Source organism: Callionymus lyra, chromosome 4 (genome assembly GCF_982586985.1).
Source record: "Callionymus lyra chromosome 4, fCalLyr1.hap1.1, whole genome shotgun sequence".
In the NCBI taxonomy this organism is placed as follows: domain Eukaryota; kingdom Metazoa; phylum Chordata; class Actinopteri; order Syngnathiformes; family Callionymidae; genus Callionymus; species Callionymus lyra.
Window position 1 is genome coordinate 1,969,428 of NC_141821.1, and position 20,673 is coordinate 1,990,100.

The 20,673-nt window shown below is 38.7% G+C and overlaps 1 protein-coding gene across 1 annotated transcript in view; it reads right to left on the reverse strand.

Moving 5' to 3' along the window:
- Positions 1-20,673, reverse strand: part of LOC148080540 (cadherin-7-like) — a 190,851-nt gene that overhangs the window by 92,646 nt on the left and 77,532 nt on the right. Inside the window, exon 3 of the mRNA XM_087788432.1 lies at positions 14,895-15,189. Coding sequence (XP_087644558.1) covers positions 14,895-15,189 — 295 coding nt within the window. The remainder of the gene's footprint in view (positions 1-14,894; positions 15,190-20,673) is intronic.

Consider the following 20,673-nt stretch of genomic DNA (forward strand, 5'->3'; position numbering starts at 1 on the left):
AAGCTCTTAGATGAAGCGAGTAATTTATACTTTATATTTTGATTTTTGGCGTATACGTATCGTGTATAATCATTTTAATCCAACATTAGCATCTATGCTAACTTCGTGCTCTGCTTGGAATTATGCATTCGAACTACGACGAGTGTGTATCATGATGTTGTCGTTTGGTGTTGTGTGTAGTAAAGTTGTGCTTGTACACCTTCTTCGAAGAGGCCAGGAGGCGCCGTAACATCCTCCGCGAGGACTTCCTGTTCGCAGTAGCATCAACACCATGTGGCGGAACATCAGTGAAACCTTCGTGTGAGTTTGTCGCTCCTTCCCTACACCGACCTCACGAGGTTCAGTTATCGTTCCTGAAGATACCGTTTCCTCGACACAGATTCCTCGGCAGCCGAGATCAAATGAACGGCAGCGACGCGAGGTTGTGTTTTTAAATTCCTGGAGCAACAGAGACTCTAATCCTTCGCTTCTGTCAGTCGGTCAGAACAGCGAGAGAAGAAAAACATAATCAGCCGCGGCCGACGCCGCCGGAGGATTTACTGTCTTTGGTAAGCATTGTTTTGTTTCCCCCCCGCGGGTTCGACTCCCGGCACCGTATCTGAAACTCTAACCATCTTCCCTTCGTGCGGAAGAAACTCTTTGTTTTAGCTTCGCTGTGAAACCTCGTCGCACGACGGCGGTGAAATCAACGCGTCTTTTAAACAGATTCTTTCTTTGCACAAAATCATAAATTCTTTCGTTTTAAAATATATGATTTTCTAAGTTGGTGATTCTTATGTAAAATGTATGAGATTTGAATAAAACAATGTTAATATAAATCAGTTGAATTAATCCTGACCTGAGACGAGATGCCAACACTTACTGGAAAACATCCAGTTGTTTGTTTTTCTGACCTAAAAAATCACTTAAAATTAAATGAAAGAAACAATGTCTTTGTAACAGCCATAATATAATTTATAACAAAACTTTGCAGCACTAAAGGTTTTCTGACTCTGATAAGATTTGTGATCGATGATAACGACAAACTAAATTAAAACAAATTTTAAAATACAAGACTGTATTTAAATTCTATATCTATGTTGCTTTGACTAAAGTCTTCCTTTTATCAGTCGGCTGGGCGGCAAAGCATCGAGGGAGCTGTTCAGAAGTTGTCCTCTGTAATGTTTAAATTAACGTTGTAAAAATGTTGTTCATTTAAACAAACAAACATTTGACAAAATTAAGTCGTCGATACTTTTGTGGTTCAGAACAAAATCCCCACAAACCAGGATCCAATGAAAGCACAGATTCTTATCGTATCAAATGTAAAAAACAAAACAAAATTAAAGTCTCTTAAAAAGGTGAAAAATGCAGTAAATGAAAGTTCATGTCAAGGACGTCTCGACCATATTCTTCTTATTATTATTCTTACAAAATTACATTTTATGAAGTCGAAAATTTGGATAAATGAAAACCCAAAATGTTAATAATACTCATCTGCAGACGAAGTATTTTATCTAAAAATACTACAACATTTCTGAAAATATGAGTTAATTCTTGCCCTTTTTTAAGAAAGGTGCAAAGTCGGGTGAGTGACCCTCGTAACAAAGGGCTTCAAGGGTCAAGGGGTCACGGTGAAACAAGTAGAACCTTCACGAGGTTTTCAGAGCAAATCAAAGATTCATTTCCACACCTGTCGTCTCCACAGGTTGTTTTCCTGCGAACACATGGACAGGATGAGAGGAAGAAGCCGCCAGAGGAGGATGTCGGAGGAAAAAAACTCTGAAATTTGAATAAATCCTTTCTGCTCCAGCGAGCCGTCGTCTGCTGCTCAATTTGGCCCTCGACTCCCGTCAGTGTTTGTGATGCTGCATCAGATTCCTGCCTTTTGTTGTTATTAATCCTCCGAGGACGAGCGCGACGTGTCGCTCCTCATCAACCCTGTCGTCGGCTGCTAATGAAAATATATGCGAGACGAGGATCCTCGACGCTTGTGTGCCAGCATCCCTGAAGAGCTTTCCAGGAAAACTGGCTGAGCCACAACATTACGACCGGCTAATGATGTGTGGAGCAGCAGTGATTTCATCCTGCAGTGGTCAGTGGTTAATGTGAGAGCTGACGTGTCGGCTCAATGATGTATTTTATATTCAAATGTTGTGAACCCTTGTGTTGTCTCTGGGTGTTGGTAGTGATGTGTTGATGAAGCTTCATGAAACAGTGTCATTATCTTCAGAGTCCACTAGATGGTAGTGATGTGTTGATGAAGCTTCATGAAACAGTGTCATTATCTTCAGAGTCCACTAGATGGTAGTGATGTGTTGATGAAGCTTCATGAAACAGTGTCATTATCTTCAGAGTCCACTAGATGGTAGTGATGTGTTGATGAAGCTTCATGAAACAGTGTCATGATCTTCAGAGTCCACTAGATGGTAGTGATGTGTTGATGAAGCTTCATGAAACAGTGTCATTATCTTCAGAGTCCACTAGATGGTAGTGATGTGTTGATGAAGCTTCATGAAACAGTGTCATGATCTTCAGAGTCCACTAGATGGTAGTGATGTGTTGATGAAGCTTCATGAAACAGTGTCATTATCTTCAGAGTCCACTAGATGGTAGTGATGTGTTGATGAAGCTTCATGAAACAGTGTCATTATCTTCAGAGTCCACTAGATGGTAGTGATGTGTTGATGAAGCTTCATGAAACAGTGTCATTATCTACAGAGTCCACTAGATGGTAGTGATGTGTCGATGAAGCTTCATGAAACAGTGTCATTATCTTCAGAGTCCACTAGATGGCAGTGATGTGTTGATGAAGCTTCATGAAACAGTGTCATTATCTTCAGAGTCCACTAGATGGTAGTGATGTGTTGATGAAGCTTCATGAAACAGTGTCATTATCTACAGAGTCCACTAGATGGTAGTGATGTGTTGATGAAGCTTCATGAAACAGTGTCATTATCTTCAGAGTCCACTAGATGGTAGTGATGTGTTGATGAAGCTTCATGAAACAGTGTCATTATCTTCAGAGTCCACTAGATGGTAGTGATGTGTTGATGAAGCTTCATGAAACAGTGTCATGATCTTCAGAGTCCACTAGATGGTAGTGATGTGTTGATGAAGCTTCATGAAACAGTGTCATTATCTTCAGAGTCCACTAGATGGTAGTGATGTGTTGATGAAGCTTCATGAAACAGTGTCATGATCTTCAGAGTCCACTAGATGGTAGTGATGTGTTGATGAAGCTTCATGAAACAGTGTCATTATCTTCAGAGTCCACTAGATGGTAGTGATGTGTTGATGAAGCTTCATGAAACAGTGTCATTATCTTCAGAGTCCACTAGATGGTAGTGATGTGTTGATGAAGCTTCATGAAACAGTGTCATTATCTACAGAGTCCACTAGATGGTAGTGATGTGTCGATGAAGCTTCATGAAACAGTGTCATTATCTTCAGAGTCCACTCATTGGTAGTGATGTGTTGGTGAAGCTTCATGAAACTGTCATTATCTTCAGAGTCCACTAGATGGTAGTGATGTGTTGGTGAAGCTTCATGAAACTGTCATTATCTTCAGAGTCCACTAGATGGTAGTGATGTGTTGATGAAGCTTCATGAAACAGTGTCATTATCTTCAGAGTCCACTAGATGGTAGTGATGTGTTGATGAAGCTTCATGAAACAGTGTCATTATCTTCAGAGTCCACTAGATGGTAGTGATGTGTTGATGAAGCTTCATGAAACAGTGTCATTATCTTCAGAGTCCACTAGATGGTAGTGATGTGTTGATGAAGCTTCATGAAACAGTGTCATTATCTTCAGAGTCCACTAGATGGCGTCTCTGCACTATTTTGTTTTGAACAAGTTTTCTAATGAAACATCATTTTTGAAGTGATGGCGCCACCTACTGACCTCTGAACAACATGACACTGTTTCATGAAGCTTCACCGGCACGTCCCTAGTTTCTGGGCCTTCGGAAACAAATAGAGATTTATTTAGAGCCTTCTGTAGTTACTCCTGATGTGGTCCTCTATCCTCCTTCTGTTTGCAACCTTGTTCTCGCCGATGCTTCTTCTCAGGTAGGCTCTGGCCAACATGACCTGAGAGCAGTGGTCCTGACTGTCCACAGGTTCCTTTGTCATCCATAGATCTTTACTCATCTGTCCCTGGTGACATTGTCCATGATAAATCCTGAATCCAGAACCACAGACGTGTGCATCTCCAGGTCCTGGTGGTCATAAGAAGTCCTGAAGCTGGTGGGAGACCTCCTCAGGTGATGATCCGGGTCTTGATCGGAGCTGGTAGGGGGGTGTATGCAGGGATGTATGGTCCGACCAGTGAGCAAGGGGTTCAGCTGTAGGTCTAATGTTAGTGTGAAGTTGATCCAGTGTTTCTTCTCCCCTTGATGCTCACTTGATGCTCGTCCTTCCTGCAGTTCAAGTGCTGCAAACATTGATTCCAGGAGAAGATGTTCTTCATGAACGCTTCTTACGAAGTGTTCGCAGCAGGAAACAAAACAGTCGCTGGAAACAATTAAGCAGTGAAACAAAATTAGAAGCTTTTTTTCGCCTTAAAAGAAGGATTTTCCGGCTTCAGGTTTGATGAGTTGATTGTATTCGTTGTCGTTCTCGGGCCCACGGTTCAGATAAGATGATGGAAGAATATTCATTAATGGAATATAAAGACTTTCTTTATTCCACACTTGTTGTTCCTTCTCTTCTCGGAGCTCATTAAACCATCTTTTAGTCTCGAGAGAAATGTTTCGCTCACACGTGTCGGCCATTTTTTTTTATTCATACTTTTTTATTATATTTTACACACTTTACAACTTACAAACATCAACTAGTATCAACTCTGGTGTCATTAAACATCAACTAGTATCAACTCTGGTGTCATTAAACATCAACTACTATCAACTCTGGTGACATTAAACATCAACTAGTATCAACTCTGGTGTCATTAAACATCAACTAGTATCAACTCTGGTGTCATTAAACATCAACTAGTATCAACTCTGGTGTCATTAAACATCAACTAGTATCTACTCTGGTGTCATTAAACATCAACTAGTATCAACTCTGGTGTCATTAAACATCAACTAGTATCAACTCTGGTGTCATTAAACATCAACTAGTATCAACTCTGGTGTCATTAAACATCAACTAGTATCAACTCTGGTGTCATTAAACATCAACTAGTATCAACTCTGGTGTCATTAAACATCAACTAGTATCAACTCTGGTGTCATTAAACATCAACTAGTATCAACTCTGGTGTCATTAAACATCAACTAGTATCGACTCTGGTGTCATTAAACATCAACTAGTATCAACTCTGGTGTCATTAAACATCAACAAGTATCAACTCTGGTGTCATTAAACATCAACTAGTATCAACTCTGGTGTCATTAAACATCAACTAGTATCGACTCTGGTGTCATTAAACATCAACTAGTATCAACTCTGGTGTCATTAAACATCAACTAGTATCAACTCTGGTGTCATTAAACATCAACTAGTATCAACTCTGGTGTCATTAAACATCAACTAGTATCGACTCTGGTGTCATTAAACATCAACTAGTATCAACTCTGGTGTCATTAAACATCAACTAGTATCAACTCTGGTGTCATTAAACATCAACTAGTATCAACTCTGGTGTCATTAAACATCAACTAGTGTCAACTCTGGTGTCATTAAACATCAACTAGTATCAACTCTGGTGTCATTAAACATCAACTAGTATCAACTCTGGTGTCATTAAACATCAACTAGTATCAACTCTGGTGTCATTAAACATCAACTAGTATCGACTCTGGTGTCATTAAACATCAACTTGTATCAACTCTGGTGTCATTAAACATCAACTAGTATCAACTCTGGTGTCATTAAACATCAACTAGTATCAACTCTGGTGTCATTAAACATCAACTAGTATCGACTCTGGTGTCATTAAACATCAACTTGTATCAACTCTGGTGTCATTAAACATCAACTAGTATCGACTCTGGTGTCATTAAACATCAACTAGTATCAACTCTGGTGTCATTAAACATCAACTAGTAACAACTCTGGTGTCATGTAGTGAGAGTCCATTATGACGTAATAATGGTTTCACTCCTCTTCCAGCTGTGATCACGCTTTGTTTATACAACAAGTCCCTTGGAGGTGGAGACCATTGATGATGCACAGTGACAAACCACAACAAGATTTCATCTCCAGAACAACAGTTTTGTTTTCAGTGGGAGGAGCTTAAGATCATTTTCTAATGTCAGTATTTTAATGAAAATAGAGTTTTGTACAAACACACACTGATGATAAAATAGAGTCACACATCACAACAACACACACACACTGATGATATAATATACTCACACATCACAACAACACACACACACTGATGATACAATAGAGTCACACATAATAACAAAACACACACACACTGATGGTACAATAGAGTTACACATCACAACAACACACACTGATGATACAATAGAGTCACACATCACAACAACACACACACTGATGATACAATAGAGTCACACATCACAACAACACACACACTGATGATACAATAGAGTCACACATCACAACAACACACACACTGATGATACAATAGAGTCACACATCACAACAACACACACACTGATGATATAATAGAGTCACACATCACAACAACACACACACACTGGTGATACAATAGAGTCACACATCAAAACAACACACACACACTGGTGATACAATAGAGTCACACATCACAACAACACACACACACTAATGATACAATAGAGTCACACATCACAATAACACACACTGATGATATAATAGAGTCACACATCACAACAACACACACACACTAATGATACAATAGAATCACACATCACAACAACACACACGGATGATACAATAGAGTCACACATCACAACAACACACACTGATGATACAATAGAGTCACACATCACAACAACACACACACTGATGATACAATAGAGTCACACATCACAACAACACACACACACTGGTGATACAATAGAGTCACACATCAAAACAACACACACACACTGGTGATACAATAGAGTCACACATCACAACAACACACACTGATGATACAATAGAGTCACACATCACAACAACACACACACACTGATGATACAATAGAGTCACACATCACAACAACACACACTGCTGATATAATAGAGTCACACATCACAACAACACACACACACTGATGATACAATAGTGTCACACATCACAACAACACACACACACTGATGATACAATAGAGTCACACATCACAACAACACACACTGATGATACAATAGAGTCACACATCACAACAACACACACTGATGATACAATAGAGTCCCACATCACAAACACACACTGATGAAACAATAGAGTCACACATCACAACACACACACACACTGATGAAACAATATAGTCACATATCACAACAACACACACACACTGATGATACAATAGAGTCACATATCAGAACAACACACACTGATGATACAATAGAGTCACAAAATCACAAACACACACTGATGATACAATAGAGTCACACGTCACAAAAAGACACTCACACTAATGATACAATAGAGTCACACATCACAACAACACAAAACACACTGATGATACAATAGAGTCACACGTCACAAAAAGACACTCACACTAATGATACAATAGAGTCACACATCACAACAACACACACACACTGATGATACAATAGAGTCACACGTCACAAAAAGACACTCACACTAATGATACAATAGAGTCACACATCACAACAACACACACACACTGATGATACAATAGAGTCACACGTCACAAAAAGACACACACACTGATGATACAATAGAGTCACACGTCACAAAAAGACACTCACACTAATGATACAATAGAGTCACACATCACAACAACACACACACACTGATAATAAAAATAAAGTAAATTAAATATATTTATATTCAAACATTAATAATCAATAATCAATGGAAGCCTCAGGACTAATCAAAGGTCAAATGTTGTTCCTGGTTCTTCAGCACGAGCTCGTGGAGATGAAGACAGAGAGTCTCTGGTCCGAGGCTCTAATCACTGGAATTAATTCAATTCATGATTTCCCTTAAATTGAAGCCATTAATCAGCGACGAACGCTAACGATTTAAAGACGTCTGTGAAGAGCAATCGAGGCTCGGCTGCTCTTTAATCCTTCGCTGCCCCGTGTTTACTGAAGGTTCCTCCTCCAGGAGGTGACCCCGCGACCTCTGTGTCGGTTCTTCAGTCACGAGGTTCAATCTTTCAACATTTCAAATGTTTCTTTTTTAAAAATGATGTAATGATGTCTATGATTGGCTGAAAGTTTGATCCAGTAGCTCCGAGCTCTGTTGGTTTGGTCTGGTGTCACTATTATACCAACATTTAAGAGTCTTTTCAAGAGCATGAAGTGTGTGAGAATGTATTTAAGAGCATAAAGTGTGTGAGAATGTTTTCAAGAGTATAAAGTGTGTGAGAATGTATTTAAGAGCATAAAGTGTGTGAGAATGTATTTAAGAGTATAAAGTGTGTGAGAATGTTTTCAAGAGTATAAAGTGTGTGAGAATGTATTTAAGAGCATAAAGTGTGTGAGAATGTATTTAAGAGTATAAAGTGGGTGAGAAATTTTTAAAGAGTATAAAGTGTGTGAGAAGGTTTTCAAGAGTATAAAGTGTATGATAATGTTTTATAGAGTATAAAGTGTATGATAATGTTTTATAGAGTAAAAAGTGTGTGAGAATGTTTTCAAGAGTATTAAGTGTGTGAGAAATTTTTAAAGAGTATAAAGTGTGTGAGAAGGTTTTCAAGAGTATAAAGTGTATGATAATGTTTTATAGAGTATAAAGTGTGTCAGAATATTTTTAAGAGTATAAAGTGTGTGAGAATGTTCTCAAGAGTATAAAGTGTGTAAGAATGTTTTTAAGAGAATAAAGTGTGTGAGAATTTTTTAAAGAGTATAAAGTGTGTGAGAAGGTTTTCAAGAGTATAAAGTGTATGATAATGTTTTATAGAGTATAAAGTGTGTCAGAATATTTTTAAGCGTATAAAGTGTGTGAGAATGTTTTCAAGAGTATAAAGTGTGTGAGAATGTATTTAAGAGCATAAAGTGTGTGAGAATGTATTTAAGAGCATAAAGTGTATGAGAATGTTTTCAAGAGTATAAAGTGTGTGAGAACGTTTTCAAGAGTATAAAGTGTGTGAGAATGTTTTCAAGAGCATAAAGTGTGTGAGAATGTATTTAAGAGCATAAGATGTGTGAGAATGTATTTAAGAGCATAAAGTGTGTGAGAATGTTTTCAAGAGTATAAAGTGTGTGAGAAAGTTTTCAAGAGTATAAAGTGTGTGAGAATGTTTTCAAGAGTATAAAGTGTGTGAGAATGTTTTAAAGAGTATAAAGTGTGTGAGAAGGTTTTCAAGAGTATAAAGTGTGTGAGAATGTATTTAAGAGCATAAAGTGTATGAGAATGTTTTCAAGAGTATAAAGTGTGTGAGAATGTATTTAAGAGTATAAAGTGTGTGGGAATGTATTTAAGAGTATAAAGTGTGTGAGAATGTATTTAAGAGCATAAAAGTGTGTGAGAATGTTTTCAAGAGTATAAAGTGTGTGAGAATGTTTTCAAGAGCATAAAGTGTGTGAGAATGTATTTAAGAGCATAAGGTGTGTGAGAATGTTTTGAAGAGTATAAAGTGTGTGAGAATGTTTTCAAGAGCATAAAGTGTGTGAGAATGTATTTAAGAGCATAAAGTGTATGAGAATGTTTTCAAGAGTATAAAGTGTGTGAGAATGTTTTCAAGAGTATAAAGTGTGTGAGAATGTTTTCAAGAGCATAAAGTGTGTGAGAATGTATTTAAGAGCATAAAGTGTATGAGAATGTTTTCAAGAGTATAAAGTGTGTGAGAATGTTTTCAAGAGTATAAAGTGTGTGAGAATGTTTTCAAGAGCATAAAGTGTGTGAGAATGTTTTCAAGAGTATAAAGTGTGTGAGAATGTTTTCAAGAGCATAAAGTGTGTGAGAATGTTTTCAAGAGTATAAAGTGTGTGAGATCGTGTCAGAGGTGACGGGAGGTAAAGGTGTATAAAGAAGGATTCATCATCCTCTACATGTATTTGAAATAAATCCCTTCTCAGTAGATCTAGTTTATTCCAGCAGTTTGTTCGTAACTCCAGCTTCAAACCCAGACGACTGTAGAAACAAACATCAGGTCAAAGTTTCGAGGTGAAAGAATCCAAGTCTTTCAATCTATTTGTTGTTTCTCCTCCAACTCTTCCCTCAAATCATCTCCGGACCTCAGTGAACTCGTCCAGAACACATTTCCCAGATCCGTCTTTAGCTCCCGGACCCCCGCGGCGCTCAGAACCAGCACCCCCCCCCCCCCCCCCCCCCCCCCCCCCCGCTGACACCGGACCTCCAGCCAATCATCTTCACATCAACTCTCAGCGGAACCTTTCAGGAAACTTCACCAGGAAAACAAATCAAGAGTCAGTTAGTCACCTGCCAGGCAGCCTAATGGGCGGAAGGAATCGTACTCGCATCATCTCGGACTATATTTAAAAGTCCGGTGATGAGCGCCGAGGCTCATGGGAAGCGTTAAAGACAATATGTTGCGAGGTCCTGCTGCGAGGAACATTGCTGAGGCTCCATATAGAACCTTCCGGGGTCTCAGATCAAATCAACTCATCAGACGACGACTCGGATCCTTGGAGGTGTTTTCTCTGTTGATGCGTCACTTTATCGTCTCGGGTTCAGAACGGAAACCGTCGAGTCATTGTCAAGAAACAACAACTTATCGACCAGATGATGTAGAAGAAGTTTGGTCTCGAGAGTTGATGCAAGAGTGACTCGTTTACTGACCTTGTATTTGTTCGCTCTTTAAAACATCAACATGTATTTAAACTGATAAACTCAACATTGCATACGAGGCGTCATGTCTCTCAACAACCCTCTCGGTCACGGTGACACGAGCAGCTCCTGCAATGCTTTGCCGCCCAGTCGACCGATCACAGCTGTGGACGACTTGAATTAATATGGTGCTATTATTGTTTCTAAAGCTTTGTTAATGCGTGACAGGATTTAAAATAAACACGTGTATCTGTCAGGAGAAAACCTTTCGTCGGTCACTAAGTTTTGCAGAAAAATCCGCAAAATCCAAAAGATGTCAGAGCCCTTGTGTTTCCATGGCAACAGTATTTGTAATTTCAGGGGAAGCCGCGACGTGTCGTGAACCGGACTCGTGGTTGGACTCGTGTTTGGACTCGTGGTTGGACTCGTGGTTGGACTCGTGGTTGGACTCGTGGTTGGACTCGTGGTTGGACTCGTGGTTGGACTCGTGGTTGGACTCGTGATTCGACTCGTGGTTGGACTCGTGGTTGGACTCGTGGTTGGACTCGTGGTTGGACTCGTGGTTGGACTCGTGATTCGACTCGTGGTTGGACTCGTGGTGCGACTCGTGGTTGGACTCGTGGTTGGACTCGTGATTCGACTCGTGGTTGGACTCGTGGTGCGACTCGTGGTTGGACTCGTGGTTGGACTCGTGGTTGGACTCGTGGTTGGACTTGTGATTCGACTCGTGGTGGGACTCGTGGTTGGACTCGTGGTTGGACTCGTGAACCGGACTCGTGGTTGGACTCGTGGTGGGACTCGTGGTCGGAATCGTGGTTGGACTCGTGGTTGGACTCGTGAACCGGACTCGTGGTTGGACTCGTGATTCGACTCGTGGCTGGACTCGTGGTTGGACTCGTGGTTGGACTCGTGGTTGGACTCGTGATTCGACTCGTGGTTGGACTCGTGGTGCGAATCGTGGTTGGACTCGTGGTTGGACTCGTGATTCGACTCGTGGTTGGACTCGTGGTACGACTCGTGGTTGGACTCGTGGTTCGACTCGCGATTCGACTCGTGGATGGATTCGTGGTTGGACTCGTGGTTGGACTCGTGGTTGGACTCGTGGTTGGACTCGTGGTTGGACTCGTCGTTCGACTCGTGGTTCGACTCGTGGTTGGACTCGTGGTTGGACTCGACACACGTTGAAGATGCTCGGCGGTGAACGATGCAGTTTTGTGTCGTGAAGTTCAACAGATGGTCTTCACCTGCTCAGCACGTTCAGTCTGGAACGTTCCATGAATCGACGTCTCCGAACATGAAGTAACTAACTCTTGCTGATTTTGATTGACATGTTAGCATGGTTAGCTAGTTATGAAAGCGCTTATAAAACATGAGAAATAAAACAAGGAACCAACCTTTCTTATCTTTAACGAATAGCTCCATGTATTTGTTTATTTTTTATTATGTGAGCTGTTATCTAGTGATGTGTCGGTGAAGCTTCATGAAACAGTGTCATGATCTTCAGAGGTCAGTAGGTGGCGTCACTTTAAATATGATGTTTCATTAGAACACTTGTTCAAAACAAAATAGTGCAGAGACGCCATCTAGTGGACTCTGAAGATAATGACACTGTTTCATGAAGCTTCATCAACACATCACTACCATCTAGTGGACTCTGAACATAATGACACTGTTTCATGAAGCTTTATCAACACATCACTACCATTTAGTGGACTCTGAAGATAATGACACTGTTTCATGAAGCTTCATCAACACATCACTACCATCTAGTGGACTCTGAAGATAATGACACTGTTTCATGAAGCTTTATCAACACATCACTACCATCTAGTGGACTCTTAAGATAATGACACTGTTTCATGAAGCTTCATCAACACATCACTACCATCTAGTGGACTCTGAAGATAATGACACTGTTTCATGAAGCTTCATCAACACATCACTACCATCTAGTGGACTCTGAAGATAATGACACTGTTTCATGAAGCTTCAATAACACATCACTACCATCTAGTGGACTCTGAACATAATGACACTGTTTCATGAAGCTTCATCAACACATCACTACCATCTAGTGGACTCTGAACATAATGACACTGTTTCATGAAGCTTCATCAACACATCACTACCATCTAGTGGACTCTGAAGATAATGACACTGTTTCATGAAGCTTCATCAACACATCACTACCATCTAGTGGACTCTGAAGATAATGACACTGTTTCATGAAGCTTTATCAACACATCACTACCATCTAGTGGACTCTTAAGATAATGACACTGTTTCATGAAGCTTCATCAACACATCACTACCATCTAGTGGACTCTGAAGATAATGACACTGTTTCATGAAGCTTCATCAACACATCACTACCATCTAGTGGACTCTGAAGATAATGACACTGTTTCATGAAGCTTCAATAACACATCACTACCATCTAGTGGACTCTGAACATAATGACACTGTTTCATGAAGCTTCATCAACACATCACTACCATCTAGTGGACTCTGAACATAATGACACTGTTTCATGAAGCTTCATCAACACATCACTACCATCTAGTGGACTCTGAAGATAATGACACTGTTTCATGAAGCTTCATCAACACATCACTACCATCTAGTGGACTCTGAAGATAATGACACTGTTTCATGAAGCTTCATCAACACATCACTACCATCTAGTGGACTCTGAAGATAATGACACTGTTTCATGAAGCTTCATCAACACATCACTACCATCTAGTGGACTCTGAAGATAATGACACTGTTTCATGAAGCTTCATCAACACATCACTACCATCTAGTGGACTCTGGAGATAATGACACTGTTTCATGAAGCTTCATCAACACATCACTACCATCTAGTGGACTCTGAAGATAATGACACTGTTTCATGAAGCTTCATCCACACATCACTACCATCTAGTGGACTCTGAAGATAATGACACTGTTTCATGAAGCTTCATCAACACATCACTACCATCTAGTGGACTCTGAAGATAATGAAACTGTTTCATGAAGCTTCATCGACACATCACTAGTTCTTTCTATACTCAACATCTAAACAAATACTAATTCATATATGATTTCATCCATATTTTATTTATAATGTTTTTGTTTCTTTTGGTTTTTGTTTTCTGGCCTTTGGGTCACATTGACCCTGAGATAAGACATGATCTGGTGGAGATTAAAAATAACTGAATGTTAGTAAAGAATAATCAACATCATCATCCGGTGTTTTTGTTCCTTCATTTTCCAAGAGAAAAGTGAATGTTTTCAACATATTGACTAAATAAAGGTCTATGTTCCAGATGTTTGTGAGGATCAAGAAAATCACATCAGGATCCGAGTCAAGGATGTTGCAAAAGTTAAGGATTCGTGGAGCAGAAAACTTTTGGTATTTTGATGAGACGACAATAAAACCAAGGTTTCTGTGAGAAGTTTGAGCTTCAGTGAAGGTTTTGGTTTGTTTTATAAGAAAACAACCTCAAGGAAAATACTTCTGTGTTTTGTAGTATTATTTAAACATTTTTCAATGCATTCACATTTTCTAAAACTGTATAGAAAATATTGTCATAATATTCTTATATACGTATAAACTTTTTTTTTTTTTAATGTTGAATTTTGATAATGTATGACTTTATATTTATGATAATTGTATTGAATTCAATTGAATAATTTCTATTTTGAAAGATTATTACTATTATTATTGTTTGTATGTGTATTTGTATTTGTATTTGTATTTGTATTTGTATTTGTATTTGTATTTGTATTTGTATTTGTATTTGTATTTTTTATTTTTTATTTTTATTTATTATTATTATTATTATTAGTTATTATTAGTATTTCTAATGAAACAAGTATTTGTAATGAAACAAGTATTTTTAATGAAACAAGTATTTTTAATGTAACAAGTATTTGTAATGAAACAGGTATTTGTAATGAAAGTAATTTGTTATAAAACAAGTATTTGTAAAGATAAATACGTGGAGAACTTCACAGTAACTTCAAAGTAAATACTGCATCAGTGTCGCAGACGTACCCAGAGGAGACATCTCAGGTACTCCGGCCAGGTACGGTCCGTCCAGGAACTTGGGCTCGTTGTCGTTGATGTCCTGGACCTTGACCACGAACTCGGACCGGGGCTCCACGGGGATGTTGGTGATCCGGTCCACGGCCTGGGCCTGCAGCGTGTAGTAGGCCTGAGCCTCGCGGTCCAGACGCTTGGTGGCGTGAATGTCTCCCGTGTTCTGGTCGATGGTGAAGATGGAGGCGGCGCCCTGACCCGTCAGAACGTACTTCACCTTCCCGTCGCCCTTGTCCACGTCCGAGTGCAGCTGTGGAGCAGAAGAGACCAGGAGTGAAGACTGGAGTCCAGCACCAGATATATCAACATTTTGTTCTTCTGACGGGAGAGAAATCAATGAGAATAAAATGATCCATCCTTCCATCCATCCATCCATCCATCCATCCATCTATCCATCCATCCATCCATCCATCCATCCATCCATCCATCCATCCATCTATCCATCCATCCATCCATCCATCCATCTATCCATCAATCTGTCCATCCATCCATCCATCCATCTATCTTTCCATCCATCCATCCATCCATCCATCCATCCATCCATCCATCCATCCATCCATCCATCCATCCATCCATCCATCCATCCATCCATCCATCCATCCATCCATCCATCCATCCATCATCCATCATCCATCCATCCATCCATCCATCCATCCATCCATCCATCCATCCATCCATCCATCCATCCATCATCCATCCATCCATCCATCCATCCATCCATCCATCCATCCATCCATCCATCCATCCATCCATACAATAAAATGAACAAAGTGTCATTAAAAAAAAAAGAAAAAAGTAACAAATAGAATTATTGTAAAAAAAAATTATTACTAAATATTTGAATCAAAATCAAAGCCAACAAAACGTAAGAATTTACGAAACATAATTGAATAAAATCCTCAAAACATCGTACGATCATTTAAATGCGTTTGTCGAGATAAAAGTCGTTAATAACTGAACGTTTGAACGAAAAGAAACTGATCGAACTGAGATGAAGAACCGGTGACATCATTTGACCTTTGACCCTCTTCGTTGCTTCGGAGTCAGAGAGAATATTTATGGAAGTTCTTTGACGGACACGAGGTCCTGAACGCGTGAAGTTCTCTCGTCTCCGGGGAGTTGACGGCGACGCACAAACATCAGGAACATCAAGGAGACAAGAGAAGAGTGTGAGACCTTCTCAGATGTTCCTCCATCAACCCTCGTCATCCTGCTCAAGGTCACAGGAGGTTCTTCAACGACACATCAAAGTGTTTTTAACTTAAAGTGTCTTCGTTCGAGTCTCAGTCGACGAATAGAAACATTTTTATTAAACCAGAGATCTATGGATCCTCAGAAGAACTAGAAACACTTTCTTCTCTTTTAATCTTCCTTTGGATCATCCATCCATCCATCCATCCATCCATCCATCCATCCATCCATCCATCCATCCATCCATCCATCCATCCATCCATCCATCCATCCATCCATCCATCCATCCATCCATCCATCCATCCATCCATCCATCCATCCATCCATCCATCCATCCATCATCCATCCATCCATCCATCCATCCATCCATCCATCCATCCATCCATCATCCATCCATCCATCCATCCATCCATCCATCCATCCATCCATCCATCCATCCATCATCCATCCATCCATCCATCCATCCATCCATCCATCCATCCATCCATCCATCCATCCATCCATCCATCCATCCATCCATCCATCCATCCATCCATCCATCCATCCATCCATCCATCCATCCATCCATCCATCCATCCATCCATCCATCCATCCTTCTTAACGGACCTCCAGCGTCGAGGAGAAAACCATGTTTGTTCGTCTCCTGCTGTCGACGTCAAAGTCAACATTGAATCAGGAGGAAATTTGTTTTCTCGAGTAAATGCCAGACGAGGAGGACGAGCTGCAAAGGTCAGAGGTCAAGTTTACCGACTGCTCTTTCCACTCGTTCGTTTATTTTCCCACGAGACGCTGAAGGTTCAGAAACTCGTGTCACGACTCGAGCGTCTACGACACGAACAGTTTCATTATAAACGTTCAGAATAAGTGAAGTAAACTTTAAAATGAAAGGTTGTTAAAATGTATTGATTATTATCATTTTAATCAAAGTTAAAACTTAAATCACTAAATCAAGATGTTGCTGGAAATGCTTGAAAAAATCAAAAAATTATAAAATAATGAAATATTATTTAACATGTCGAACACGAAGATGAAATAAAAGATGAAAAAAAAGTGTCATAAAAATGATTCAGTGAATCCCTGACACTAATACCTACACTAATACTTACACTAATACTTACACTAATACTTACTTACTCTAATACTTACTTACTCCAATACTTACTTACACTATTACTTACTCTAATACTTACACTAATACTTACACTAATACTTACTTACTCTAATACTTACTTACTCCAATACTTACTTACACTATTACTTACTCTAATACTTACACTAATACTTACACTAATACTTACTTACTCTAACACTTACTTACTCCAATACTTACTTACACTAATACTTACACTAATACTTACTTACTCTAATACTTACTTACTCCAATACTTACTTACACTATTACTTACTCTAATACTTACACTAATACTTACTTACACTAATACTTACACTAATACTTACTTACTCTAATACTTACTTACTCCAATACTTACTTACACTATTACTTACTCTAATACTTACACTAATACTTACACTAATACTTACTTACTCTAATACTTACTTACTCCAATACTTACTTACACTAATACTTACACTAATACTTACTTACTCTAATACTTACTTACTCCAATACTTACTTACACTATTACTTACTCTAATACTTACACTAATACTTACTTACACTAATACTTACACTAATACTTACTTACTCTAATACTTACTTACTCCAATACTTACTTACACTAATACTTACTTACTCCAATACTTACTTACACTAATACTTACTCTAATACTTACTTACACTAATACTTACACTAATACTTACACTAATACTTACTCTAATACTTACTTACACTAATACTTACTTACACTTATACTTACACTAATACTTACTTACACTAATACTTACACTAATACTTACTTACACTAATACTTACACTAATACTTACTTACGCTAATACTTACTTACACTAATACTTACTTACGCTAATACTTACTTACACTAATACTTACTTACACTAATACTTACTTACTCCAATACTTACTTACACTAATACTTACTCTAATACTTACTTACACTAATACTTACACTAATACTTACACTAATACTTACTCTAATACTTACTTACACTAATACTTACTTACACTTATACTTACACTAATACTTACTTACACTAATATTACACTAATACTTACTTACTCTAATACTTACTTACACTAATACTTACTTACACTAATACTTACTTACACTAATACTTACACTAATACTTACTTACTCTAATACTTACTTACTCTAATACTTACTTACACTAATACTTACTTATACTAATACTTACACTAATACTTACTTACTCTAATACTTACTTACACTAATACTTACTTACACTAATACTTACACTAATACTTACTTACTCTAATACTTACTTACACTAATACTTACTTATACTAATACTTACACTAATACTTACTTACTCTAATACTTACTTACACTAATACTTACTTACACTAATACTTACACTTATACTTACTTACACTAATACTTACCTACACTAATACTTACACTAAAACTTAATTACACTAATACTTACTTACTCTAATACTTACTTACACTAATAATTACACTAATACTTACTTACACTAATACTTACACTAAAATGTACTTTAAATAATACTACGACGACTCAATAACTTTTCTCCAACATTAAAAAATAATACAAAAACATTACAGTCACAATCATTGAATCATTTTCTATCACTTTCTCCCTTATTGGCTCGGACTGGAGTCTATTCCAGGTCCGTTGGGCCAGAGGCAGACCCTTGTCTTGGCCTGGTATTGAACCAACAACCTTCCTGCTGTGAAGCACTGCTCTAACCACTGCACCACTGTGTGCCTGAGGTGTGAACATGTTTCAGTGAATCATAGAGTTATTCAATAACACAAATAATGAAGTCAAATAAAATCCATTACAATAAATGTGTTACTTTGTTAACCAACCATTGATGTGAGGAGAAGGAAAAATAAAAAATAAAACGTCCTTTAAAACAATGAATCAAAAAAAGTCGTACAAATTAAAAACTTTTCAATTTACGCTGAATTATTTAAAGCAGAAACATAAAGAAACGTTGCTGCGACAAGAAGACATGAATTAAAAAGGAGTAAAACGAGTAAAACTGTTTCATCGTCTGTGATATTAAACCATAAGATCGAGTTATTGAGTCAAATATAAAGATAGTTTAGTTTCTCTAAAGTTCTTCTTCTTCTCTCAACTTAAACGTAAAGAATCTCTTCTTTCTTCTCCGGCGGCGTCTTTTCTAAAAGGTTCTCTCGGGGATTCAATCTTCACTGTGTTCGCTCGTCCGCCAGGAGAGAGAGAGTCACAAACAACCTCCTGACGATTCAAATGATCCGTTAAATATCTCATCCATCCATCCATCCATCCATCCATCCATCCATCCATCCATCCATCCATCCATCCATCCATCCATCCATCCATCCATCCATCCATCCATCCATCCATCCATCCATCCATCCATCCATCCATCCATCCATCCATCCATCCATCCATCCATCCATCCATCCATCCATCCATCCATCCATCCATCCATCCATCCATCCATCCATCCATCCATCCATCCATCCATCCATCCATCCATCCATCCATCCATCCATCCATCCATCCATCCATCCATCCATCCATCCATCCATCCATCCATCCATCCATCCATCCATCCATCCATCCATCCATCCATCCATCCATCCATCCATCCATCCATCCATCCATCCATCCATCCATCCATCCATCCATCCATCCATCCATCCATCCATCCATCCATCCATCCATCCATCCATCCATCCATCCATCCATCCCTCATCCATCCATCCATCCATCCATCATGTCGATCATTCAATTTAAATTTAAATGTCAGTTAATATTGTGATTTTGATGTTTTTTTAATTGAATTTATCACAATTATCTCGTTTTTTTCTTCTCCTTCGAACATATTCACGTTTTCCTCGTTTATTCCAACAACCAGTGGAAGAAAAAGTAAAACTACTGAGGATATACTTGGACGTTAATGAGGATATTTGCAGTGGAGTCTCATTAGAAGTGTTGTTTCTTCACCTCAACACTCTCTCAGTCGGATCAGAAATACTTCCAGTTGAGTTTGTTACTGCGTCTCCTCGGCGTCACCTGCACCAGGTGAGCTTCATGAAGACGTGGAAGTGTCTCAAGGATCTGAACATGTTCTTCACTGACGTCTCCAGGTCCACGAGTAGATGAAGGTTTTATCACAAATGAAACCACGACGTCCATGAAGAGAAGAATCTCTTAGACGACAGCACTACTCTGTCACTGTAGTATAACTGCAAGATTCTCTGTGGTATTACTCTGCAAGCCAGTGTAATATTACTTTGCATGCCACTGTAATTTTACTCTGAAAGCCACTGTAGTATTACTCTGTGAGTCACTGTAGTATTATTCTGTGAGTCACTGTAGTATTACTCTGTGAGTCACTGTAGTATTACTCTGTGAGTCACTGTAGT